We start from the raw sequence: 27,363 nt of genomic DNA, 5'->3' as shown, positions 1-27,363 counted from the left end.
AGCGGGTGTCTACAATGGTTTTTTACCACTCCAGATATTAGTTTTTCCATCACGTATTAGGTAGACAGAGTGAAAAAGCCCTCCTGTTATTTCTAGTTGGTCTTTTTTAGAAACCTTTTGGGTTTCTGTCATCATATAGCTTATAACCAAGCATGGACTCCAGCTAATTCCAACCATCATCCTACTCCCTTTATTATTTTTAGTGTGAGCCATAATGATTTTATCCCAGTCGTATTTCCTCCAAGGTCTCCTATCTCAGACACTTGTAAAGCCTTCCCTCCCTTCTAATGTTCTCTTTGATCTCGTGTTAATGACTTAAATCCCCTTACATTTAATCCACACCGAGTTTCTTTCTCCTCCTCTCAATTTGCTTCTTTGTGCCTGCAGGTGTCTGGGCTGTTTTCCATCACTGTCTACAAATCTGGTTTTCTTTCCGAATTTCCTTTCTCCTCTAATTTCTTCCTCTATTTTTTTTGAAGTTGTGTTGGTTTTAAGTTTTGCTCCTGTTACACACTTCGGTAGCATGTTGGATGTCTGAATACAACGAGTTAAATATTTGTAAATTTCTTTCTCGAATCAGGTATCTCAAGATGAGTAATACCATGTGTACATATATATGCACACATAGTAGTCATACTCCCAGCTGTTATATTGAAGATTGAAAATGGCACTTGTTTCTCATGCTGCTAATTTTCTGAAGCACTAATTTTATTGGTCCTGATCCTGTTAGCTGTCATGCATGCTAATAATTTTAGATATGTAAATAATCCTGCTGTCTCAGTTCAGCATGAACAAACATATGCCGGAGCATTAAAATAGTGGCTAGCATTTTCACAGATTCAAAGCCATGTTCAAAGATTTTGAATGCTTTTTCTTTACTAAAGCCATTCTTTTTTGCTGATAAAGATCTGAATACGATCACTATAGCCATGTTATAAAGACCAAAAGTGCAAGTAAGGAAGGAACAAGCATTGCCCCCCAGCTCACATCAAAAGATCAACTGCTCTGCTCTAGTCAGTGGCAGAAAATGTTGAAAGTGGAACTTGCTGCTGTAGACATCTTATTGAGGTCCTGAAGTTTGCATTAAATGTGGAAATAAAAATTATTTTCTGTAGGTTTTATTTCTTCAGCTGTATTAGGAGGATTTCTAAGTTGCATGCTAAATGTTTGCAGCAGATCATTTTTATTAAGTGTATGCTAAATGTGAACAAAATGTGCCCTCTCCAGTTCTACTGAAATCAGTGGTGGTATTTCAGCTCCTCTTAGCTGGAGCTGGACTGGGGCTGTGTGTGTGACTGGGAAACTTACTATGCCAAGCTGCAATCTTCTGGCTTGGATTTCTCCCTCCTTGCTTTTTCCTCCCAAATCACAGTTTCTTTTGAAAAAAAATGTTTCGTGTTAAGTTTAAAATTAACTAAAAATCTTAAATTTAGGACTGTTTTTAGTTGTATTTAGGAACACACACACACAGAGTTAACAAGTCATTTGACCCATTGTGGGATAATAATTATATATGTGGAAGAGAGGAAGAAATGCTCAATAATTTTTCCTGATCTTTGCTTTGAAGAAAGGCAGATGATACTGACAGGAATAATATGTGGAGACAGTAACATTCTGCTTTCATTTCCAGCAGTAACTGAAATCAACAGGATTGGATTACTTGCATGCAGTGTTTAAAAAAAACAACAACAAAAAACAACAGTAAACTTGGCTGAGGATCTCTCTGGTCCATTAATGCTGATTTCCAGTAAGTCTTTTAAGACTGGGGAAATTCCTAAGGCCTGGAAGAAAGCTGATGTCATGCCAGTGTTTAAGAAAAGTGAATGTGGTAGGATGGGTGGCTACAAATCCGTCGGCCTGACATCAGTTTTTGTGAAAACAGCAGAACAGTCCACAGCAGACTGAAATGTGCGGGAAGTGAAATATACCAGAAGTGAAAAACGAAGGAGTTTGTCCCTGAGAAGCATTTTCACTGCAGAGGAGCTGGTGGCCACGAGGGTACAGTGCTGAATGTTAGTGGTTCCCGGTAGAAAAGGATGACCAAGAACTGGTACAGCCCTTTCAGACAGACCTGTGATGATGGGAAGGAGGCTTGGTGTCTTCTGTGCCTGAAACTGGCGAGGGGCCTGTGGGACTAGTGGGACTCTTTCCCTGGTGATATGGTACGTACAGGCAAGTGGGCTCCCAAGGGATATTGGAAGGGAAATCATTAGTCGTTATTAAGTGTACCACACCAGGCTCAGCAACGTCACTGAGCCAGAAACGACCGGAGGCTGGGAGAGGGGGTGAGGGAGGTGTCACATTTGTTTGCCCTTCAGTTCATACTGTTCCCTAGGTTTCTGTTTATAGCTGGTGGTGGGCATATAGCCATGGTCTGAACCAGCACACCTGGGCTTGAACTTGGAAGGGCTTAGGCAGGAGACACAGGAATGATTAAAAGACCAGAGAACACGTCCGGAGGTGAGAGACAGCAGCTTATTTTGCCCTTTAGTCACTCCCTCATCTAAGCTTTAATTAATCCCCATATGATTGTTCTGAATCGCTTGCGCCTTTGGTAGACTAGACCAGCTCAAGTTGAAGTTTTCTGTGCTGTTTCATGGGATGGGTTTTGACGTCATGAGCATGATGAGCATGGGATGCAGAATCCCATGAAAAGCTTGTGCGTTGGGTGCGTCCACCGCAGGGCTCAAGCAAGATGATAATGAACAGCCTTAATTCTAGGATCTCACAGATTTTCTTGAAATGTGCTGTCCTTGCTGCTTAACTTTTATCCTAGAGTGCCTCTTTCTGGCAAATGTTGTTCTTGGTAAGATGTGCTGTCCTGCTTAGGACTGGCTTATAGGTGTTCTTAGGCAGAACTGGAAAAGCTTATTCCTCTGCTCAAATGATGACTCCAGTGTTATTCCTAGGGGGAAGAAAAAAGTAACGCTCATTCCTTTGGGGTGAAAATGAGTATTGTTCTGGCAGTAGAGTAAACCTTGAGGAGCAGGAGAGTGCAGCCGTTGACATCCTCACGGATAAAGCCATCTCCTGCTCCCAGGACACATGCCCTGCACCTGCAGACACTACTGCCATTATGCTGGCTCCTCGCTGATAACGCGGTTCAGCTGCTTCGTCTGGCGAGGGGTGTTGCAGGACACCCCGACTGTGCCCTAGCTGTCAGAGAGCCACTGCAGGAAAAGTGCAATGACTGGTTGTTTTGTCTTGGAGCGGTGGGAGGAGGTGAAAAGCGTGGTAGGAGTTGGCATAGCCATGATAAGGAGGTGGGGTAGATCAGTCCCTGTGCACTTCACCTCCGGGGAAGAGGCCAGGAGCCTGCAAGAGGCTCAGAGTTGTTGGACTGTGCATTTTTTCTTTTTTTTACTTCTTTTTTTAAATGTGTATATCTGCTTTGGGAAGAAGGGCGTGTCTCTGCTGAGCAGCTGTGTTCCCTGGGTATGGTTGGAGGGGTACCTATGGACTGCGGTGGCAATAAGCTGTTTTGGCTATGATTTATTCTCTTTAGCCTGGAGACACAGCTGCTTTTAGCCCACGCGTCTGATATGGCTGATAACAGATTTTTTGACCTCTCCCTCTAATAGATGATCGTCAGAGCACAGCTGGGCATCCAGGGCTGTTTCGGCAGGCAATCCCAAACAAGGAGGAAAAAGAACCACTGGATTTGGCGTTTGAGCTTGAGATGGGGTTGTAGCGTTCTTGGCAATTGGGGGAGGGAGGAAAAAACATGCTTTTCTTGAAAGCTTTCTGGTCAAAATAACTGGGAGGACTGCAGAGGTTGTTTTCCATAGGTGAACGAGAGTAGGACAGCCCCATACGTCTCAGAAACCGGGCTCCAGGACAGGGGTACAAGTGCAAGCTCCCCTGCTGCTCTGCGGACCCTGCTCTTTGTCTGTATTTGGTGGCTCATCTTCAACGCAGAGTGACTCTCTCTTCCTTGTACCGCTCTTCAGGTCTCCACCTCCCTGCTGCCTGAGAGCTAGCACAGAGCAATGGGCCAGACGTCTGCAGACCGTGCAGAAATGCAAAGAAAGGTTTTGTCTTCACATAAGTAAGTGGCTCAGCTAGCCATTTCTTAGGGCCTGAATTCAGGGGTGCTTTCAGGGTCACTGTCTTTTCACTCTGCTTTTAGGGAGAAGGCTTTCACTGGCAGATCTGAAAGGCCTGATTCTGCATGCCTTGTGCTACAGTAATTTACACTGTGCACTTTTAGTCCAAAATGAATACCTGATCCTTCACGTTTCCTTTTGTGTGTCATGATGGCAGAAAAGTACCTCAGATTTTCTTGTATTTGGGAAGTTTATTTAATCACACAGTTCAAAAGCATCAGAAGTCTTTTTTTACTAGTATTTGCTAAATGATAATTTCTTAAATATCTCTTTTCAGATAGGGATGTGGACTGAGAGTTTTATATATATAAGTGCCTGAAAGAGAGGTTTTAAGATAAAGCACCCTCTGGAGTATATTGATGAAAAGAGGACTAAGGGGAAAACAAAAATCAGGATGGAGGGAGTCAGCTCTCTTGTTTTCTTGAGAGCCCTGTTGCTCTGTAGGGTCTGATTCCAGTGTCCTTACAAAGAAGAAGGACATAGCACGTGGACTTGTAGTGCGGTGAGACTGCTAGCTGAAGCAGATGGTACTGGGATGCAGCTCGGTGTCTGGTCCTTCCTGGGAGCGTTGAGAGCAATGCAGATGAAAACCTGGCCTTTGCACACTCACGCCAATGTTCATAAAGGACAATCCCTGTGAACTGCATATTGGACCAAATTTGTCTCTTAGGAACCTGTACTGCATTTACAGAAGCTGTAAACTGGGGGGGGGGTGGGTGTTTAAAGCCCCCTCTCTGCTTGCTGAAGGAGCAGTAAATGAGCTGCTGTATGAAAGAGCAGGGCTCAGCAGAGTTACACAGGTGTGAAAAGAAGCCGAAATGATGGGATCAGACTCTGCGGAGGGAGAGCAGAAAGAGAAAAGGTAGCACTGGAGAGCAGAGTAGCTGGGACCTTCTCCAGAGCCTGGTGTTCAGGCTTAGCCATGCATTGCTGTTGTGTTCCTCAAATTCCCATTGAGAGGCTCCAGCCTCTTCCTGTTCCCTTCCTTCTCTTACTAAAGAGGTTTCCTTTCCTCTTCTCATTTTAGCTAAAGCAGGGAGTGGGAATAGGGAAGGTGTGGGTGTGTAATATTTTGTATGGTATCGCTATGCAGGGTACAAATAATAAATCACACACTACATGCTTAGACAATTTACTGCCGGCTTTTGTATGTGCTGTGACAAGTGCTCAAAAGGTCAAAAAAGCTTCCTTAACAAATTTGATAAGATAATGCAGTGAGCTGTAACAGCATAAAGTCCTGGGGGCCATAGACCAGAATAGAAGAAATAATTATGCATGGTAATGGGTAATTACAGGTAATGGCCTTTTTTGGGGGGTGGCAGAAAATACACAGCCCCACAGCCTTGCCTGGAATGAACGTTGTCTAGCACATTAACTTTATAGCAAGCTAAAAGTTCAACACTGGAACCAAAGATAATCCGCAACTTCTAATGGGAAGAGAACAGAAATACTCCTCTCAAAGGCAGAGCCAGCGTGTGGGTTTTGTTCCTCGGGAGGCAGAGTATCTCAGCAGAAAGTAAGTAATGGTGCCAGCTTTCTTTGACATCTGAAATAGCTCTGTCATGATTGTCTGGTGGGAGAAACATATTGTTCCAGCATTTCTGATTATGATGTTAGGGAGTGATTTCACACTGGCCTCATTCAAGGCTACTGTCCGACCTCAAAGCCAGCTATGGATTGAACGAACGCGTTGCGAGACTTAATATTGCCAAACCAGTTAATAGGAGTGTACCGATGCTTTATATACTGAGCAAGGGGAAATTGTCAGGTGCGGATCCAAGACTCTTTTGAGGTCTGAAGGCAAGTGTTTCCGTGTTTCCTGACTGAATAATTAATTTTTGGCCTTTTAATGGCATAGCTGTCTCCTGCTGCAGAGGCTGGCTTGCAGGAAGATACTAACACGGCAGTGATGAAAACAGTCACTCCAAATTGAAAACTATGGGAAATGTAAACTACCAGAAGCTCTGCTCACTGGGCAATGGCTATGCCTTCCTGCTCCTTGAGTAAATGTGTTACCTGAGTAAGTCACATTTCTTCTGCATTTTCAGCGGCGTGTCTGCATATGCGTGGAGTCTTTGTAAGCATAGAAGAAATAAAAACTGCTAACCATAGGTGTATATAAGAACTCATGTCAATAAATGCAGGCAGTGAAATTCTCTTAACTGCCATACTGCATATACAGAATCCCTTTTCTGAAATATACAATCAGATGGAGACTAATCAGCTGTTATGGCCACATGTCTAAATTGAACCATGCCACTGCATGCTCCCAGACATTGAAACGTGACTGTGTGTGCTATCCTGATTTTTAAAACAGTTCCTGGTGTACATCCATCCCAAGCTGACTAATATTTTCCCCCAGATTCCTGAGTGTGGTCCAGTAACCATTCACAGTACACAATTTGTTTCTACCACCCTGTTTTAGACGTTGAGAAAGCCCAATAGTGTGGACTCTGTGCCGTTTGACCTCAGCATCAGAGGCTTGCCCAGGCATGTTTAAATTACTGTTATCAGTGTATAACAAGATATATAACTGGCCCTTAACAGTACCAGTAGGAATAGAAAATACTCCATGCTTATGTACAGAATGAGTGAATGTTACAGAGAGAACTTCAGTGTTTGCATTTCTCAGTGTCTATCCTTAAAAACATGTTTGCATCTGTGGGACAGAGATGATGATAGAAATTCCTGTAAATTCCCTGGCATTTCTTCTCTCTCCTCCCAAAAAGTAAGAAGGGAAAGAATGATCTATATACTGGCTTCTGCGTTGATTTTGCCATGCATATCCGCAATTCGTGTAAATCGCCATAGCTTTATTGAAGTAAATGGTCTGAGACTGGTTTACATTAACTGAGGACTGGACCACTGTTTTTCACCACGCTCTGCTAAGTGAAGGCAGGAGCCCCTCATAGGTTACTGAATGTATAAGACCCATATGTGTAACTGACCCCGAGAACTCACCTTCCTTAAAAGAAAATCCCAGCCGTCCTGAAATGAATTACTGGTTAACTACTATTAATATGCCATAGAGCTGGAGAGTCGTCTACAACACTGCAAGATCAATAACAGTATTTATCGTGCATCATATTGATCTTCTATGAAAGAGTGAGCCATATTTCACACTGTGTACATAGTGCAAAAAAAGTAGCATCAGTTCTCTATAGGAATTAGTAAAGACACAGAAAAGAGCGTAGGGATACAAGGGCACAACTGCATGAAGGGATACTGTTGTCTCAGTGTGAGAGTGTTGCTCGCACATGGAGAGCCTCTGACAGCCCTACATTGTAGATTTGGTGTTCCAAAAACTGAGCAAGAATTTTAACCACTCTTTTTTTGGTTTGCTTTTCTAATTTCTGTTTCTTATACAGATTCAGTGCCATATTTTTAATTGTGTCCTGTTTGCAGCTTGCAAAATGTTAAAATTTGTGGCTCGCGGCAGGGGAAAGACCCAGGAGCCCTTCCCAGTTTTTCCACGTAGGGGGTGAAGACAGTGAAGGTGTGAGCCCAGCTCCTGCAGCAGCCCTCTTGTTTTAAAGGGCAAGCGGAGGGGCAGAGTGGGAGTCTGACAGCACAGCAGCAGTTGCCTTGTTGAGAGCTTAATTCCTCTCGAAAATTGCTCCCCTTAGAGCAATGAACCTCAGGGCTGCCCCTCAGGTGCAGGTGTTGTAATGCAGCAAGCTCTGAGGCAGGGGAGGACCCTCTCCGTGCCAGCAGAGCCATTCAGCTGTATTGAATTACATTTGGGGGGAAGAAAAAAAAAATCCAAGAACCAGCTGAAAGCTGCTTTCTTAACCTTGGTATTCTCTCCTTGCTGGTGAAAAATGCAGCCATGGGCTGACAGCCTCCCTTGAGGAGGGCACCTTGCTTGTTGAGCAGCCAGAGGCGAGGCTGTGGGAAGGTTCAGCCTGTAAGTAGGAGTCAAGAATTACAGGTACAGGCCAAAGACTGACCAGAGGAACCCCAGTTAGTTAAAGTTTAGTTACAGCCATTGCTTCCAATGTATCTACCCTATTCTGCAAACAGAGGCCATGCCTGAGGATGCTGCAGGCCAGAAGCAGTGTGTTTGCCCGCCAGCTGGCTAGCAGACTTCAGCTGGAGAGAACCAGCACAGATAAGGCAAAAACTCCCCTGGGCATACAATAAACATGAAATCTTCTCTGGGCAGATCTCCAAGTGCCTTGATTTATCCCTAAGACAGTTTAGCAGGGTTCTTTGGGCTTTATTTCTGCTTGCCTTGGCTCTTAGCACTTCTTTGAAGGTACCCCATGTAGGTACTGGCTGGTCTGACCTGCTTTTCTTCCTGAGCTTTCCCTGCTCAGAAAGACGTCAAGACTTTCAGGGCTTTCTCCATTGATAGCAAAACTCTTTCCCCTTAATGTCTTTACAGTTGTGTATATTCTGTACGTGTTGTATGTGTATGATGTATGCATTAGTAGTAGGAGATGACATGGCTCAGCTAGGCTGGATGGGGTAAGAGCGTAGAGCTGGACTGCAGACCTGTCCTTGACCTGGTGCATGCCAGTGTTGCTGAAGACCTGCAAGAACTCAGCTCTGCAGAGGCATCCTTCCCTCAAGCTGGCTGGTTCAAGACTGTGAGGAGTTTAGAGTAACCCCTGGGATGCTTTGACCTGGTCTGACCTGACATCTACCCACAGTCCAGATGGCACGAAGCTGTGTCTTGTATGAGAAGTCTCCCTTCTCCTGGCTGAAGCACCGAATTGTCTCCAGATGCTACAGGAAAAAAGCAAAGACTTGTGCCAAAGCATGACATCAAAGAAAAATTTATCTCCTAAATTTGGGGGAAAGTGTGAGTTGAAGCGTGTGGCAGCTTTCTCCTGGTCGTTGCCAGATGCTGCCAGTCCTTCCATTGTCAGGAGCATGATGTGGCTTGGGACTCAGGGAAAATTAACTGTACAGGCTGTCTTTCCAGCGCCGTCACAGGAGTCCTAGTTCTGTACAGAGTTGAGTGTGTCTGTCCCTTCACTCTAACTTTCCCCTTTGCCATGGCTCCTGCTTTTTCTGATAATCAGCTGGGGCACATCCCTATGGTGTGGCTGTAGCTCAGAAGGGTTGTAAGGGCTGTTGATGTCCAGGGATGTATGTTTCTGAGTGCATGGGTGGGTGAATGAGTAGGTGACTGGCTCTACATTGAGTCTTAAGAGGGCAGCTAATAGTACTGTAGAGGCTGTTGGAGAGTGGAGGGACAGCAGCAGAAAAGCAGAGGACCATTCTGGTGGATTCGTAACAGCCCTGAGCACTGAACCTCTGGCAGCTGTTGTGCAGCTAGATAAAGGAAAATGGGTGGCAGCAAGTCAACCTTTTTACACCTCTGGTGGCAAATGAGGGTAGCCCCAACCACAGATAGGAGGTAGAAAGAGAGAAGAAGGGGCAAAAAGCATGTTTTTTCTCCTGCTTAATGCAGCGGAAGACTGCCACTGCTGCTGTTTCTTCAGGAAGGAGCTGTAGTACTAGCAACCATGTGAACATAAGAGACATTCAAGGATGCTTGTATGATTTTTGGGGATGACTGCTGGCAGGCCACTGTTCTAATCTAGCCCATCACATGTTAGGAAGTGTGAGACTTTCCAAAAGTTGCAGCAAAGCCTGCTACTTTCTGCTGTCTTTCCTTTTAGCTGCTGACGTCTCAGGGTGGCTCACGTTTTTTGTGTGGGTGTAAAGAGGCCCTGTCTTCCTGGTGCTAGTGTTCTTAGCAGAAAGTATTATCCCTTTGTACAATGCACGGCAAGTGGAAAGACACTGCAGAGGTTTCAGAAGAAATTGCACATCTGTGCAGCATAGCATAGCCCTGCCAGAAGTGAAGCGGACGGCTGCCTTGCATATCTCTGTTTCATGTGAAATCTGTATCCCAGCAGGGAACGTGTTGGAGGATTTTGCTTTCAGCTTCTAATTTTCAGCATGAAAATCAGAACAGTTGGACCACAGTGTTATTCAAGAGCTAAGTTTGGGGAGGGGAGTCAGGCTTGTGCTGTGATTTGAGAGAACTATTGGCTTTTCAGTGCCAGTGGTCTAAGTTCTGATGTTTTCCAAGACATGAACAAAAGGACTTTAAAGAGAGGCCTGCCCAGGAGCAGAACAATAGCAGTATTAAAATTTCATTAAAATATGAAAATGCAAAAACTGTGAAGTGTCTTTTGTGGCATTGCAGGCTCCTCTGTTCTGTGTGCAAATTTGAGAGGTACTCCCAATGAAAAAGGCCATCTGGCTAGGTTCTTGCTTGCACAGGGCTGAGGGGCAGAAAAATCAGATGCAGGAGGCATAAATTATAAATTAAATTATAATAATATTAATAATTGTAATAATATTAAATAATATTCTGTTTGCTAATAAATGGGTATAGTTCATTGGTGTCAACAAAATGTCAGCAAGAGCTGAATGAGGGCACTGTATAATTTAGTGACCTGGAAGGAGACTATCCATGATTGCAGAGAGCTTTCACTACAGCTGACGAAGTGAAACAGAATTGGATTGTAAATGGCAATAATTGGTAAAACTGATCATTGGATCTAGTGTGCAGCTAATACACGGTACAGTGGAAGGTGTTACTGTGACTGTCAGAGGCTGGTAACCGCCACCATATTCATTTTGCAGGTGAGTAACCAAGGTACACATACACCAAGAGAAAGGCACAAAACAAACTAGACAACGCTTGCCTGACATCTCTCTTAGAGTTGTTTTATACCTGCCTATTGTCCATGCTGCTTCATCTCCATATTGATAGCCCTTGAGAGCTCATCAGTGTGCTTTAAGCCACATCCTTTTCTCCTCCAGGTTGGAGTTAGACGACATCATGGGAAAGAGCAGGAGCTTGTTGCAGAAGGGACCATTGGGCTGCAAACACCCTCAGGGTTGGTGCAGGGCAAGGGTTGCAGGGATGGGAACCAGGGTTGCATCAATGGTGGCGTTTACAGTTGCTCCCTTGTTTAATATGTAAATGTATATTCACTGTGTGGTTAGATTTTCTAAGGTTGTGGCAGGTGTTTTTCTGTGTCTGGCTCAGCCACACAGCTGATGCAGCATGTCAGAGAGAGCTTGGCTGTGAAACGGTACTGACAAGCACCTTCCTTTTTCATCCTTGCAAGTATCACAAGGCAGCGGTTGACACCGGAGTGAGGGAAACGGGACTCTCAAACAGCCTCTGAGAAGCCCCCTCCTTCGGGACCAGCAGAGGAGGTAGGGGAGGCAGACCTTTGCGGGGAGTGCAGCCAGCTGGGCTCCGGTCCGGAGGCACCCGAGAGCGCAGACAGCAAGTCACGAACAATCCCCTCCTCCTCCTCCTCCTCTTTTGCCAGTGGTGTAGGAGCTTGTTCTGCTCTGTGATTCTCTAGGTAAACATGCACTAAATTTGAGTTTGGAGGTTGGGCAGGGACTGAGGGCCTCCCTGCTCAGAGTTAGCACCTGAGATGCCTTGGCTGATGGTGCGGTGCTTTCCCTGCTGCAGCTTCCTCTTGGCTTTGTGGCTGCTTGCGTGTTCTAGAGATGTTCAGAAAGTGTCCTCTCACCTGCAGGACGATGGTGTCATCCTGTAGCTAGAGCCTTTCTGCTTCCAAGGGGCTAAGAGAAACTTGAGACATCGTTACAATTTAAAAATAATAGCAGGCTGCATCTTTAGATGGTGTAAATCATCATCAGATCAACTGATGCTACTTGACGACTCTGAGCACTGTCTTAACCTGCAGTTGCTTTTGTCTCCTGTTTTGTAGTCTGCAGTGTCTGTAGGTGGTCTTGGGCTTTGAGCGAACGTCTGTCTGCTTGAGTTTCCACCAAACCTCCACCTTCCCTTTCAGCTCCCATCTCTTCCTATTTATTACCTTCAGGCCAGCCTTCGGGAGAAGTACTAGCTCATCAGAAGGTGAAAGGTAATGGTCTTCATGGAGTCTCTTGTTTCATAATGGCTTTTTTCTTTTCCAGAGGGACGGATGCTCATTCAGGACATCCCTTCCATCCCCAGCAGAGGGCACTTGGAGAGCACGTCTGATTTGGTTGTGGACTCCACCTACTACAGCAGTTTTTACCAGCCGTCCCTGTATCCTTACTATAACAACCTGTACAACTACTCCCAGTACCAAATGGCAGTGGCCAGTGAGCCTTCCTCAAGTGAGACGGGGGGTACGATTGTAGGGTCAGCCATGAAAAACAGCCTTCGAAGCCTCCCAGCAACATACATGCCAAGCCAGTCGGGAAAACAGTGGCAGGTATGATGTTACAGAGGTGTTACATGGAAGAGTGAGGTGGACAATAAGCTGTTTCTTGGGCCTGATTCTGAGCTCCTGTTTGCTGGTTTCATGGCAGTGCAAAACCAGAACCAGGTTCCAGGGTGGGATTAGGACCCATGTTAGGAAAGTTAGCCAAAATGGGTGGTTATGATGCAGCACAACAAAAGCAATAATACAGGTATAGACAGGTTGCCACAAGCACAGACAAAGGGCACCCACATGATTTTATCTTCTGATTTATGTCATAGTAGATTATGAGCTGTTTTCCGGAGTAAGAGTCGAAATTGCCCAACGTAACATCCTGGGGACTTCAGGTGTCATTTCTGGGAAGCTTTCCTCTTCGGGAACCTGTTCTTTTCTCTTTCATCTTTCACATCCAAGGCGCTGAAGTGACCCGGGAGACCATGCTGTTATGCAGTGGCTTGGTGGCAGTCGGTTGAATGTTGACACGGTGTGTTGCTAATGGTGTGTTCTGGCAGCATCAGTGCCAGGGCTTGGGTAGCTCAAGTTAGAGGCTGTGCCTAAGAGGTTCACACCAGAGCTCTGTGTACTTCATTAGTTAGAGTATAAAGTCAGCCAAGCCTTCTGACTCCAGGACTTGGTAATTGTAGCCTCCAACTCAGTACCGGTTGGAGACTGGAAAAAGGGGCAGTCTGCCAAGGCAGGGGATTCTTGGCAAAGTAAGTGGAGCCATTTCAGTGACCCTGAGGCTGTTTGGTCTTGGGCTGCAGCGGTGCTTTTCTGTCTGAGATTGAACTGGACAGGCTGCACCCTCTGAGTCTGCGTACACCCGTGTCCCTTGTCCAAGGGCAGGAGAGGGCAGGCCTCTTCTGTAGAGCATCAAGAGAGGGCAGGCTGCCTTCTGCAAAGGCTCTGTTGTGAAACCACTCAACAACGAAAGGTTAAATGTCCAGCAAAACCTCCTTTCTGAAGGGAACAGATGAGTCATCCCCTTTGCTGACAGAGAATTCCTCTAATAATTCTGCCACCAGGGACCAACTCTGAAAGGGCATTTTACCTTCTGATACCGAGGAGCTGGAGCTATGACCAGGGTGACTACAATTACTGTAGCAGTTCATATGACCTTCAGTGAGGCTTTCCTATCATGAGACACTTTTTTCATGGAAAGGTCCTTCTGAAAATGCGAGGGGGGCATGGGGCAACAGCTGGCAGGTCCATGAATTTTAAGATCATGGCTTTACAGCAGTCTGCATTTAGTACTATTCCATGTCCCTTTTTTGCCATGAGTACGGCTGTATGGGAAAAAGAGCTGTCTGCCTTCCTTCTGCTACGTGAGCCCACACCATGAGAGCTTTCTTCTGTCAGTATGTTGATAGGCTTCACTGCAATAACCTTCAAATACATGGAGGTATGTCTTTTCTGTTAGGTTAGTTGATAGCATCCTCTCTAGCTGCTGAATTTGGTCACCAGACCAGGGGAGGAATTAGTCAAGGCAAGCTGGGGATAGGATTTTGTGCATGTAATGAGGTGAGGTGCCAGTGTTTTTTTAGCTTTTTCATTTTGGTTGATTGGGTTAACCTGGCACGTCATAGCAGAGTATTTCAGATAGAAAGTTGTTACTTCTGAAGCTTTTGCAGTACCTAGCTTGTAAGAGCCAACTGCAGAGCTGATGCTTGGAGACACCGTCATAACACAAATGAGGGGCAGCAACATTCGTCTTGTGAAAATAATGTTGTTCTGGCAGGCTGCTAGTCCCACACTTCACCATTCCTCCAGCCAGTAGCGACTTCTGCGATGTTCCTTGCTCGGGAAAAAGGAAAGTACATTACATGTATTGACTACACTAGCGTTTGAGGAAGAGATACATGAGGGTATGTTAAACCTCGGAGTGAAGATGGTGTCCTCTCGGTTCTGTTGTCAGGTACTGTCGCTTGAAATTAGACTGTATGTGTAAGTCTTGGCCTAGAGGGTCCATTGTCTCACTGTGAGATTGCCTGTTTCTTGTGGGACCTTTGACACTCCTTAAAGAAATAAAAGCAATAGTGTGTTTTCCATGCATTTTTCTCTTGGGGCCCTGCAGAATCTGTAACTAACTTCTGCTTACGTGCCACTCAAATTAGTGAGATACTGAAGAAGTAATTAAGGAAAAAAGAGGTGGTGGTTGTCAAAAAGGACCATTTTCCTTCCACCAGCAGGCTCCAAAAGCTGGGTGTTCATTCCCACCTTGTGGGATGTATCGCCTGGTTCCATTCACCTCCCTGTGGATTTAGTGATTTACTCACCTAAGATTTTAATTTCTCCTGGCCAAACCTTCTGGGATCTCTCCGGCTGTTCTGGTGAGATGTCTGTACAGAGAGACTAGAGGTAGTGCTTTCTGTCTGCAGAAGTGACATCGCCCCAGCTTCTAAATGGCCTAAAACCAGGACCCACCTCTCCTGTTCAGTAGGGCAGACTGTAGTTCAAGGTCAGTGTCGTGTGACTTACAAGCTGTTTCTCAGAGGCTGATCTGCAAGAAGGATTGTTATTGCTGGAAGAGTTACGAATCATGGGGTTTGCATACTGTTATGACAGCATAACATTGCACAAATAATCATAAGTTTTACAGTGAGAGCTAGGCTAGATAATGCTTGATGGCAGTGGGTGCAGTGATGCCGAGGTTGTAAAACACTGAAGATGGTTTGTTGTAAGTGGAACGAGATCCCAGCTGCTGCATATGGTTAAACATTGATTCTGCGCATGGAAGGTGACCAGCTAGGGAAGATCACAGAAATACAGTGTTAAGTGGAGAAGGATGAATGAGTTTATCTGTCAAGCACGGTAAGGAGTTACTGGAGAGTTTCAAAGCATGACCCACAAAGAAAGATCAGACCTTGCTTATGCCTTCAGGGGGTTTTGGTGGCAAACCTATACAGACTGATTCTCTCCAGAGCAAACATGTAGCTGTATCTACACAGGGATTTTTGCTGGACTGCCTGTATTGACTGGGTTTATTTTTTACATACACAGGCTTTCTTAACGAGTCTTCTAGTGCAAGTGAGTCTGCTCATGTGACTGTTAGTGCTATAACTGTTTTGATCAAGATTTTTGATTTTTGCTTCTTTACCAAAATGATAGCTGTGCAGTGCCTGCCATGATCAAATCAGGGCAGCTTGCTAAGCTGTAAGCACACAGGAGGGTTTCTTTGTTGGTATAAGCCACCCATTACCCTAGGTCACTAGGTATCTTAGTTTAAGCAGTGTAGACAAGACCCCTGCGCTCTGTTGGTAGAGGCTCACTTATCCTGGAATAACTGTAACCACACAAGGAGAATTGCATACTTAAAGTAAGATAACTTCTGGATGCAGACAAGGCCTTGAGCAGCCCAGCTGTCTGCCGTTTCAGAATTTAGGGAGCAAGGGAGAAAAGCCGGGGAGGAAACATGTGAGTGTGTGTGGGATGGGATGAGGATTAATGCATCATTGAGCCTTGGCAAATAAACTGAATCACTGAATCTTTAATGTAGATTAATGTCAGATTTCATTAGTCTTTGTTCTTTGCAGAGCTCACATACTTGAGTGGATTCATAGAGGTGCAATTTTTTTAGATATCTCTCTGTAGGTTTTGTTCATTTGTATATAATTATCGCAGAAGCTGTATCCATCATGATTTGATAAGCATAATGAAGATGATAGTTGTGGTTGAGACTACTTTAGTCATTTGTATTCTGCTGTTTTTGCCAGCTCTAAAGCAGATAATCAGATACAGCTGGTGTTGCACCTGAAGAAAAGACAAGCTTGGGTTGGAGAGGAGAGAGCAGAGGTGGTCGTTACTGTGCATCTCCTTTCATTCCAGTTCTGTGTGAGCATCTGGACCCTCCCTTGAAGCTCTCGTAATTGTTCATTACGACAGGAATTTACGTGTATTCAATCCAATTAACAGTTAAATGAGTTCACCAACATCAGTACTGTAAGTCAGAGCATGTTGGTATACGTTGGAAGTTGGTCCTTCTGAAACTGGTCTCACTGCGACCCACTTAGGGGCAGCAACTGAAAAATGATGGGCTGACTGCAGTCTTTTCTGCCACAACAAAAGTGAAACCTGGATGGGCATGTCTGAATTGAATCAGGTTTAATTCTCCAAGCTGGCAATGAAACTGCTGGTGTGTGACCCACAGCATAAGGATAATCGGGACTCTTGTGAGTCAGTGTCCTCCCCAAAAAGTGTTAAAACTCTTCTGGTTCCTACAGCCTTACCATTAAAAATCTGCAAGATGCAGAATGTGCCCCCACACCTGGGGACCAGTGGCTGAGTTTTCTTTGTTACTCTGGTAGCTCCAGGGATCCTGCTTCGGAGAAGGGTTAAGGCTGGCCAGGAGCTTTTGGACAAATTTCAGAATTTCATGTAATTTCTGTTTCATGCTGTGAGGTGGTTTTTTTTTTCCTTTCTTCCTTTCTTTCTTTTTTTTTTTAATGCAGCTTGGCAATCCAGTATTCTCACTTCCAAAACCTCAGCTGTTTTGTTCTTTCCTTAAACCAGTTTATAGCAAAAACTTGAAATAAGTATTGGTGAGAGTCAGACTGAGAAATTTAAACTGATTTTCTAATACGGGAATTACATTTACCATTTGGAAGTGAAATATTTAGCATTGCTGAGGTAGGAAACTGGTTTTTAAGGATTTCTTTAAAAGTAGCAAGCATATAAAACTGTCTTTTACTAAATCCAGAGAAGTGTGGCCATGATAGGGCAGTGAGCAGTTTGAACTCCTAAGAATAGCTGCTTCCTAGTAAAAAAGAAGGCTCTTTTCAACTTCCACAACCTGTTTCTAGTTTCTGGCACAGTTTTTCCTCCAATAAGCCTGGCCTTCTTATAGAAATGTGCAGTCTAACTCTCCAGAAATAGGTGTAAAATGTGTAAAATGTATGCGTGTGTGTAAATATATACACATTGTGCAAGTCACACGACAAAATCCCAATTTTATGTGTAAGCAGTGTATTATATACTGTATTCATAACATACCCTTCACACTACAGATTTATGCTAAAAGTATCCTAATGTTTCTGACAGCTCATGTGTGACATGAATGCAATCCATATTTCTTGGAGGAGCTAATCTAAGCGGTTTATTTTCCGATACTGCTGATAGGGCTATATCTCTAGGTGTCACCGCAGTTGAGATTCTGATGGTAACATATTGTTTATGGGTCACTGCCTTTGTCTAAAAGAATAGGTTGGAACAGAATAGCAAAGGTTAATTAAGTTTGTCTATCAAGGAGGGACAGATATAGATGTCTCTTGTATTTTCTGTGCTAGAATCAAAGTAAGTCAAGGCAGGGTATCATAGACTCGTTTTTCCCTTGTGCTGGAAAATATGCTTAGCTGGTTTTAGGAACGAAACAAAGCCCGCTTGGGCAGTGCAACTGCAGAAGTAGTTGTGAGGGGTCAGCTCATGGGCTGTGGCATTGCAAGGTGGGAGAGTAGCGGCAACCCTGGTTTACAGCTGGGGAAACTGAGGCAGGGAAGTGTTAAATAACTTGCCTGTGGTCACACGGCCCGCAGGTGACAGAGCAGAGGTTCCTGATGTCTGGATTTCACTCTGGTGGCCAGTGGATGCCTTCTTGCCTCATGCCAAAAACTGACCTGTGAATGCTGTTGTTTGCAGATAATGACACATAAATGCAAAATACAATTTTATGCCCCCTAAAGCTGGCTTTATTTTTAAGATCAAGGCAGAAGGAGGAGGCTATTAACACAGTTTCTCTAGTGTTTCCATAATTACTGGGTTTGTTATAAGGCAGCTGTTGGTGAATCACGGGTTGGACAGAAGGATGGAAAGCCTGGGTGCAGTGATTTGGCGGAGATCACGTGGCCCACCAGCATCAGGGCCGAAGGAGAGTACTTTGATCTCTTCTGTTGCTTGGAATTTTTTGCAGCCCTTGTCACCCAGGATTAGCATCCACAGCCTCCTGCTGCTCGTCCTTCTTGGGAATCAGCCCCATAGTCAGGATCAACTGCAAAACGTGAAGGTGCAGCTAAGAGTAACACTAGCTTGCTCACAAGGAGATTGTGGCTGGCAGCTTTTGCAAATAAAAGAATTAACCCAGGTGATGTTTTGTCTGAATAAATCATCTGGAAAGGGCAGGACCATTTTCTAGTCTCTGAGCCTGGAAGAAGTGAGCCACTGCTTGTGCCTGCCTTGCCTCTTTTCTGTCCTGGTCTGGCCACCTCCTGTCCTCGGCTCTTCCTCCATGAAGAAGATGTGTAGAGGTTATGCAGGTGCTGCCAGGAGCTTGGAAGGAGGAGCTGGGCTTTACGTTGCTCTTCCAGTAGCTGTGGAGAAAGCTTTTTCACAGGAATGGTCTGAACTGGTGCAAGAGCTTTTGCTCTTTATGGTTTCCTGGCTTTTGCTACATATTCTGTCACTGTTGGGCACTGCTGTAGGGCTGCACTGACTGTTGTGCTCAGCGAGGGACAAATCCTGCTTCCAGCTTACCTGTTTGTGGATGAGCTGTGGCTGCCTTTTGATTCCCCATATTGGCTTTACAAGGGAACAGGGAAAGAATTTCCACTGCGTGCATGGTCTTTCAATCAGGCCATATTTATTGGTTCATGAGTTATAAAAGCATCCTACTGTTGCTTGCAGTACATTCTTTAAAAAGTTACTGAGTGTGCGCTGTGTTGTACAATTTAGGGGAACTCAGAAATGTTGAATCGACGAAATGTGCTTCTCTGATGATCTGTGTCTGCCACTGAAGTTGGTGATGTACTTGGTGAATGGATCCTGGAGCTGGGGCACGGCACGAGTGATGTGTGGCTGGAAGGGGATGCGCTGTAAGTGAGCCACTCAGGTGTTCAACTCAGGAGCTCAGCTTGCTCTCTGCAAAGAGCAAGTCCATGCCCTTCCCTTCCAGAGCACTTCCTCACCTAAAACATGCCTTGTTCTTATGGCACGTAGCCTGCGGTGATACAAACCAGAGTGGCTGCTGGGACTGTCCCAGCCTTTCCCTGTCTTGGCCTTGCTGTAGGGATGGAAGGGGCGAGAGAGGCAGGAGGAGACACCAGAGGGCCAGGCATCTCCTCCTGTGATCCCTGCATGACCCCAGCATTCCCCCTGGGCAGGACCCAGGGAAGGATCCCAAACCTGGCACCTGGCTGCAGCGTTTGGAAGGCCAGACTGCCCCGCGTTAGAAATGCTCTGAATATTCCAGGGTCTCCCCAGGGCTGTTTGTATCTCCCTTTCTGGCACCCAAAAATGTGCAAGAAGCACAACTCCTCCAGAGCTGCAGGAGTTAATACAGAGCAAATGCCCCTTCTCATGGGGTAATGATCTCCTAAGCCCCTTTTTTAACGCAGCGCTAAGGTCAAGAATTTTTACGACTTGTTTTCTTTTTATTGTTACTGTAAAATAGGATTGCTAAGCACTATAAAAAGGAAACCTTATGGTTCAGATTTACTGCAGTGTGTATTCTAAACAGTTTAATTAAACAAAACCAAAAGCTTTTAGATTTTCTTCAGCGGTTAATACACAGCATATTCTTTCCAGAGCCAAGGCTCTGGCTGTCGGTCGAACTGTGGTTCATAGACTTGGTGTGGGTAATAAGATTATAAAACATGTCTCTTGCTAGCCAGCTACCGCACACTAATAATAATAGTAGTAATAATTCATTGCATCCAGAGATTTTAGATGAGTTGTTTTTTTTTAAGAAATGGAGAAAAACTCTAAAAAAAGGTTTGAAAGGAAACAGGTCACTGCATCCACTCTACAGGGAGAAGAAACATGCACGTGATTGTTTCAGTGCCAGGAGTGATCCCTCCATTTTGTTACAGCTGAAATAATGCTGTCTCCTGCAGGTGACCTTTTCTCGGTTGTACGTGTGCACACATGCACTTGCACAAGGGAGAGGCGGAGATGTGAGGACTGCAGGTGCTGCCCACAGCCCTGCCCCACCGAGGGAAGGAAGGCGGTGTGTGCAAAAGGGGAGGCAGAGAGGAGTTTGCTAACTTTTTTTCCCCAGTACTTCTAGAGCTGTTGAGCTTTGCAGATGTACAGATTCAAAATGGCCTTTGGACTGAGCTTTTGGGCAATTTGTATTGCCAATCCATAATTTCAGAGCAGAGGCAGCCTGGGTTTTGTTGAGGAAGTCTGCAAAGCACAGATGTGTGTTTCCAAGAGGAGACCACCCTTTTTCAGAACAGCAGAGGGGACATCAGTGTCTCTTTTGAGTTCAGGCTTCCTTGTGATGACACATTAAATTTTTTTAAGAGCAATTTACTGTTTATCATGGATGAAACTTCGGTGCATGTTGAACTTTTTCTGCACGCATGGGGTGCAGATGGTAGAAAAATCACCTTTTCAGTATTCCTTTAATTTATAATAGAAAAACTCTTACTTTCACAGACTAAAAGCGTGTCCTCCTGATCCCTCGGTACATGTGCAAATACATGTGACTGTGCTGCTGTCGGAAGACGGGCAGACGTGTGCTCTGCTTCCTGTAAACAGCCACCGCTCTCTCTCAGCACTTAATCTCGCTGCAAACCTGGCTCCACATGGAAAGTAGAATATTGCCCTCTTGTCTCGGAGAGCACTGGCAGGATTTTATGTGACTCGGGCCACATTATTTCCAGCTAGGCATACTAAAATGAATATTGAATTATTAAAGAGACCCCTGGAAAACAAGGGGTGACTGCATTCTGGCTGCTTCGCTGGGAGGTGCCAGTGGCTCCTTTTGCCAGGACCAGACCCTGGGGGTCTCCTGGCGTGGGGCGGCCATCTGGGACAGCAGGCTCAGCCCCGGCCTCCGCTGCTCCCCAGGTCTGAGATGCGCAGCCTGGGAAGAGCTGAGGAGCAGGGCTCCACGTGCGGCTGGCTGGGACCCGAGGGAACCGCAGTGGAGCAGGCAGAGCTCCTCTAACCGAGGCGAGCTGCAGCTGAATAGGCTGTCAAGCACTTCTGCTTGCAAAGACGATGTCTGATGGCGTAGCTGGGTGTACGTTACTGTTGGCACTGCTACCTTTATACCTGGTGCAAAACTGTGGTATTTTTTTCTCTGCCCAGAAGCTTTCCATCTTACAATCATTCACTGCCCAGCAGACTTAGGGAGACTAGGTAGTGTTACCTTTCCTGTTGAAAATCCTAATCTTGTGAAGCGTTTGGCTGCGTTTTTTTGGAGCACTATAGCCACGTTACATTGTAGGGCTTTGGAACAAATAATAGTAGATGGTAGTTCTTTCATAAAACGAAAATTTAAAAAAGCATTACTCCCTGTCTGAGGAGATCAGTTTGGATGATTTCAGGGCATTGGAGTAGGATAAACATTGATTTCTGAGTGCTGCCAACTTTGCTGCAGGCTGCAGGAGGGTGAAGGGGTTGTCTGGTGGATGCCATGCTGACACAGCGGACCTGCTGGCTGGTGTCCAGCCGTGGCTCCACCACAGGCTTCCCATGTAGTCTGTCCACAACTTGGTTTCTCTGGGTAAATCAGGAAAATATTTTTCCGTCTCACTAGGCTGTAAGAAAAGCGATGTGTTTGTACGCATGTGTCACTGCTCAGACACTATGGAGCATGTCCCGAGCGAGCCTGCCAGTAGGACTGTCCTCCTTAGCCTCCCCGTAGGTCCCTGGCAGAGCAGTTAACACCAGCCTGAGACGGGTTAGTCACTGGGGAGGTGTAGGGACTGGATGGACACTTCATCTCTGACACTGGCCGGGTGCGTGCAGTTGAAGGGGTCTGAAAACCTCCCGTGGTGTTGTCTGTGCTGTGAGGAGGGGACTTGCCAGGAAGCTCCTTGCAGTGAAGGGTACATGCTTGTGTGCCAGACACAGCTTCACCTGAAGTAAGATAAACCAGCCATAGGCATGCTGGTGCTGCTGCTGCTGCTGCTGCTGCTAGGTCACATCCCATACCACGCCAGCTCACTTGTAGCTGAGTGGTGGGGGCAAGCTGTGAGCCAACCAAAGCAAAAACCCAAGGCCAGCGTGTCAGGATTTTACTTCTCATCCATCCCCCGTGACCTTCTTCGAAGCTGTATGCATGTGGGGCAGTGGGTTGCCCGCGCGGTGCTGGGGCTCAGCTTTCACAGGCTGCTGTTGCGCTTCTCTCTCTGACAGGTGAAGGGCATGGAGGGCCGCCATGCCGTCAGCTCCCAGTACCGCATGTGCTCCTACTACCCACCCGCTTCCTACCTGGGACAGGGGGTTGGCGCTCCCACGTGCCTCCCCCAAATCCTGACCTCTGAGGACATTCCCTCCTACTCGGAGTCAAAAGCAAGAGGTAAGTGCATCCACCGGGGCGTCTGGAACTGCCTTGCCTCGAGGCAGGCACCCGGGAGGTGTGGGCTGCTGCTGGGAAGGAAGCTAGGCATCAGAAAGTACGTGTTGACAAGATGGTGGCTGTTTTCTGGAAGGCGTGTAGTGCCGTGGCAACATAGGGCTGTTACTGTACAGTGGTGTAAGCTTGTACTTCAGAAGTCTTGTGGTTCGGGTGCACAGTCATACCTTTCTGATCATGTGTATGTCTCTGATTTGTACAAAGAGTCACTTGAGGTGACATCTTTGGTGCTTACCACCTGGCTGCCTCACAGGAACAAAGAATTATCTTTGCTGCAACCACAGAATTATATTTCCTTTCTTTTCTTCTCAGAAATGCTGTCTGTGATTTTTTTGCACAGGCCTCCCACTGAGCCTTTGCTCTCCTCTTCTTTCTGAACCACATGCGGGAACTATTCCTGCATCCCAACCATGTCGTGAAGCCCTCTGCAGACTTGCTTCCTTGTTTGCTTTCAAACTCATCACACTGTGTTAGTTCATTTAAAACTACTACAGATAATTTTTTTCTTTTCGTATCCAGTGTTTTCTGGCTGTCCTAAGGATTACTATAAACTGCAGTAATTTCCAGAAAAGCGTTGGTGAATTTACCCTGTGGTTTTGACAATGTTTCTCTCGCTTACTTGTTCCTTTGCTCCAGTAGTAAGTAGAGTGCACACACAGGCGTTAACATGGCCCTGCTGGAGTAGACCAACTCCACTGAGCTGCTTCCCTGTCCCTGGAACAGGACAGTAACTGGTGCTAGAGAAACAAGAAGAGAAACAGAGAAAGAGTAGGGTGATCCTACTTCATATGTCCAAACTCCTCACACTCCTACAGCATTCAAAGGTGTCCTGGGCTATTGATTGCCTCTGAACCATCATTTCAGTTACCAGCAGCAGACCTGCACTCCATGAATTGAGCTAACCCTTCCATAAACTTTTCACGCATTTTGTCTCTCTGTAGCAATCAGTGAATCTGGCAGTTTAATTTTGTATGGTCTGTGGCAAGTATTTCTTTTTCTTTACTTTACACCTGCCAAATTTTTGTGTGTGGTTTTTTTTGTTTTGTTTTTGGGTTTTTTTGCACAGAGTCACACCACTGGCAACAGCGTCTGTCCTAATTTGTTTCTCTGATGCACTTATACATTGACATTAATCTTCTCCTTTTTATATCTGATGAAAGGAAGTATCCTGCATAGGTTCTCATAATTGTTTTCGGTCATGGCCTTTCTGTGGCCGATGTCTTGGTGTCTGTTGCATTTGTGTTGTGGTGAAAAATACGATGGTTGTCTCATGACAAGACCTTAAGGACTCATATGAAGTTTTGGAAGGTGAGGCGTGTATAAAGTCATACCTGTGGCTGGTGTAAATCAGCACTGAGCCCTTGAATTCAGTAACTCCAGAACGATTTACACTGAGGAGGTGGCTGCTCTTTTGGAATGGCTGTTTTCTGAAAGTCTTCCAACTAACTGTGACATATCAGATAGATGAAGAAACAACACGTGGTGTGACAAAACCTTAGACTTTCCCTCCTTCTCCAGTAGTTTTAAATGGCTTAGAGAAATCAGTGATCCTTGGTTCATTTTCCTTCTCTTTTCTTCAATTTTATTTTCTTCCCTCTTCTCTGACCACCATTGAACAGTGACGTCTTCCTTTCTGCCCATTGGTCGGAGAAGCTGTTGGCTTTATGCTCAACTGCTGTTGGCGCTTTTTCTTGCATCCATCACTACTAACTCACTAAGAAGTCTTACCAGTCGAGTGTTCTTACAAATAGACAAAAGACCTTATACCCTTTGTTCCCGAGTGCACTTCAGTAATTTTTCATCACTCTAGAAAAAAGTTGTGCGTAATGTGCCACTGATTTTTAAACTGCATAAATACTGTATTTTCAATAATCCCTGACTGCTTCTCCAGACAGTATTCCACACACAGATATTGTTCCCTAAGTTACACCATCAATCAGAAACCGACAAGCAGTGAGATGTAATTTACTGGGATCAAACAGCATTTTCCAGACTCTGAAGAAGTGTTTTTCCATAGTAGGGAGCTAGTGGGTGAAAGAGGCACCAATATTTTTGTGGGAAACTTGAACATGTGAGCAGGACCATACCTATTTAATCAGCTTCTTAGAAGCATCTTCTTTGTTATGCATGTTCTTGGAGGAGATGACTGCTTTTACTTTTTCTACCTCCAGACAAAATAATATTCTCAGGCTGTTAGTTGGTAATTTACACTCCCATGATGTTTTTCTTCCAGTGCCTTTCACAGTCCTCAGAGGGTTTGAGATTTTTTGCCTCTTTATTGTCATCTGTGTGAGTGCTGAGTCAGCCAGCAGGTTGTGACCAGTGGATCCTGCGTATTAAAGAGGGTTGCGCATTCCCCCAGAGTACTGACTGCCCATGCTGCAAGTGCTGTCTCAGTCAAAAGACCCATTCTTACATGTTTCTCCATTGATGGTTGGGCTGAACTTTCTGTACAATGCCTGACTGCTTTGTATGAAGCCTGGTGGCATGTTTCTGCAGGGTTAGTGGTTGCTGCTTGCTAAAGACAACTCCAGTGCATGTTTTAAATCGACAAATCATATCTTACTCCTTCCTTTTCTGTGGCTGAATTGGTAACCATGTTCAGAGACTTGTTTTCTTTCTAAGACGTGTTCATAGATTTTAGGTCCAGAAGGGAACATTAGGATCATCTAATCTTACTTGCTATGTAATGCAGACTGTAAAACTTCACCTAATAACTCCTGCAGCAAGCCCATAACTAATTTTTTTAAGGTCTATGTGAAGACTTAGGTATTGTTAATCCAGAAATTTTACAGGAAGGCAACAGTGTGAATCGAAGAGCAACAGGTCAAACTAAAAAACTAATTTTGCAGCCAAATTTTCAAAACGTCAGAAACACGTATCTTTAATAAAAAACAGTTATTAAATTCCCAAGCACAAATCTTAGATGGTCTTACAACACATGCAGTCTATTACCCACACTTCAGTTGTAACGTCAGCTTTATAGAGGTTTTGCCAGTTCATGTATTATCTCATTTAGTATTTCAGTTAGACTATTTCATTAATTATGTTCTGCTAAGTTAACTGCCTGCTTAGACCAGTTATATTGAATGGGAGAAGAGATGAGCTAACAGACCACTGATTTACACTTTCTTTGTTTTTATGAATGATGCGAAGTTCTCAGGAAGCTTATGACATTTGTACATGAGGTCATACCATGTTACAGTGTGTTGCATATAGTAATGGGCTGACATTTGCTGAATGGCAAAACGCCATCAGTCAACCTCCTTGCAATTTGAAGTGGTTCTACGTAAAATGGTTTTGCTTCCAACTAAGCACAGCTGCTGCCCTTCCAGCTGAAACTGGAAATAATGGGGAGAAAAAGAAGATAAACCAGTGACACATGGCAAAAGGATGTTTTCAGAAGGCTCTCTTAGATCACCAGGTTGTAAGTTTTATGTAATAGTTTCTAGTGGGAGAAGGATTTTGTACTCTCTACTTTGAAAAGATTTTTCCTGTCCTTTTTTCTGCAAGAACAATGAGAAGAAAAGGTGTATGAGAGGTTGTTATCAATCCCTGTGCATGCAAAGCATACTTTAAAACATGTCTTTCTTTTAGAAGAAGCCAAGCTGAAAGATCCTTGTGCAAGAAGTGGAGGAATTAGAATGGGTCACAACAGGGTATTTAATCTCCAAAAGCCAAGTGCCGTATTCCCCTTATTCCCATTGGCTTCTGTGGGATAGTTGTTTGTTTGTTTGTTTTTTTAAAATGGGTCTTTTGCATGATTGGTTCGCTGCCCAGAATTGGATAGCACCTTCCACTGCTTTTGAATCAGCCCCTCCTGCACTTAGATTTGTGAAATACCTGCACAAAAGACCTTGGTTTGAGAGAGCAAGAAAGCACATGCTTGGATCAGGACTGGGTGCCTTGCTCCAGGTCCTGTTTCCACTGAGTAAAAGTTGAGCACTTGCTTATCTGTATGGGAGTGTTTTCCAGGTTTGGGACAGTGGCAGAAAAATTTAGCATTCAAATAGAAGGATGGAAAGGAGAAACATCCCTGTATTTGCAGACACCTTTGATTTTAAAGTAGTTGCGTTGTGTTAAAGTTGGCATGGAATGAAAAGTCCTCTTTGTCATTATTATGTGAAATGTTAAGATAATTATTCTGTGTGTCTGTGCCTGTGGTGAAGCAGGTGGCTTGCATTTAAAATGTTGATCTAGCTGCTGAATGGATTTGAATTTTTACTTTCCTGTCTAAGTGTCAGGATAGTTGGAAACACAAGTAATGAAGCACTGGAGCAGTGCTGTATTTGCAGCTCGAACATTAAGCAGGAGCATGAAACTCTTCCCAAACACAAATAAGAAAAACTGATATGAAGTGTTCATTTTGATACAGAAAAGGTCAACAGTTTTGTGTAAATCAGCAAACACCATTTTATGAAGGAGAACATCTCTGGTAACAGGCTTTTTTGTCAGCAGAAGAGCTTCCAACACTTTCAAAACACTTTTTCACAGTCCATTCCAGAAGTTAAATGACTGGTATCCCCGGTTTTACAGTTGTGGAAATGAAGGCAGCCCAGACTTTCCCATCTTTGCATTTCTCTGCTTGGATCCTGTATGGAGAACAGTGCTGAGCCACTGGAAAAGCCCACCCAAACTGGAGCAGCTCTGTAAAGAGCCTCGTCCAGCAGCTTCACAATCAAGGGCATGTTGGAGACAATCTCCCTGCTGAAGACAAAAAGTTTCATTTTGGCAAAAGCATCGCTGGAATGCAAGGAAT

The 27,363-nt window shown here is 44.9% G+C and overlaps 1 protein-coding gene across 3 annotated transcripts in view; it reads left to right on the top strand.

The window, feature by feature from the left end:
* Positions 1 to 27,363, top strand: part of DMRT1 (doublesex and mab-3 related transcription factor 1) — a 60,093-nt gene that overhangs the window by 11,198 nt on the left and 21,532 nt on the right. Inside the window, exons 3-5 of one of the 3 annotated variants that reach the window (XM_087741658.1) lie at positions 4,631 to 4,658; positions 12,036 to 12,319; positions 22,385 to 22,547. In XM_087741658.1, coding sequence (XP_087597784.1) covers positions 4,631 to 4,658; positions 12,036 to 12,319; positions 22,385 to 22,547 — 475 coding nt within the window. The remainder of the gene's footprint in view (positions 1 to 4,630; positions 4,659 to 12,035; positions 12,320 to 22,384; positions 22,548 to 27,363) is intronic. The other 2 variants (XM_087741656.1, XM_087741657.1) reach the window with 2 other exon arrangements.

Source organism: Nipponia nippon, unplaced genomic scaffold (assembly GCF_047370975.1).
Source record: "Nipponia nippon isolate SJK-2023a ecotype South Korea unplaced genomic scaffold, ASM4737097v1 scaffold_8, whole genome shotgun sequence".
In the NCBI taxonomy this organism is placed as follows: Eukaryota; Metazoa; Chordata; class Aves; order Pelecaniformes; family Threskiornithidae; genus Nipponia; species Nipponia nippon.
The sequence above is the reverse complement of the archived record's forward strand: the minus strand, read 5'-3'. Positions and strand labels throughout refer to the sequence as shown.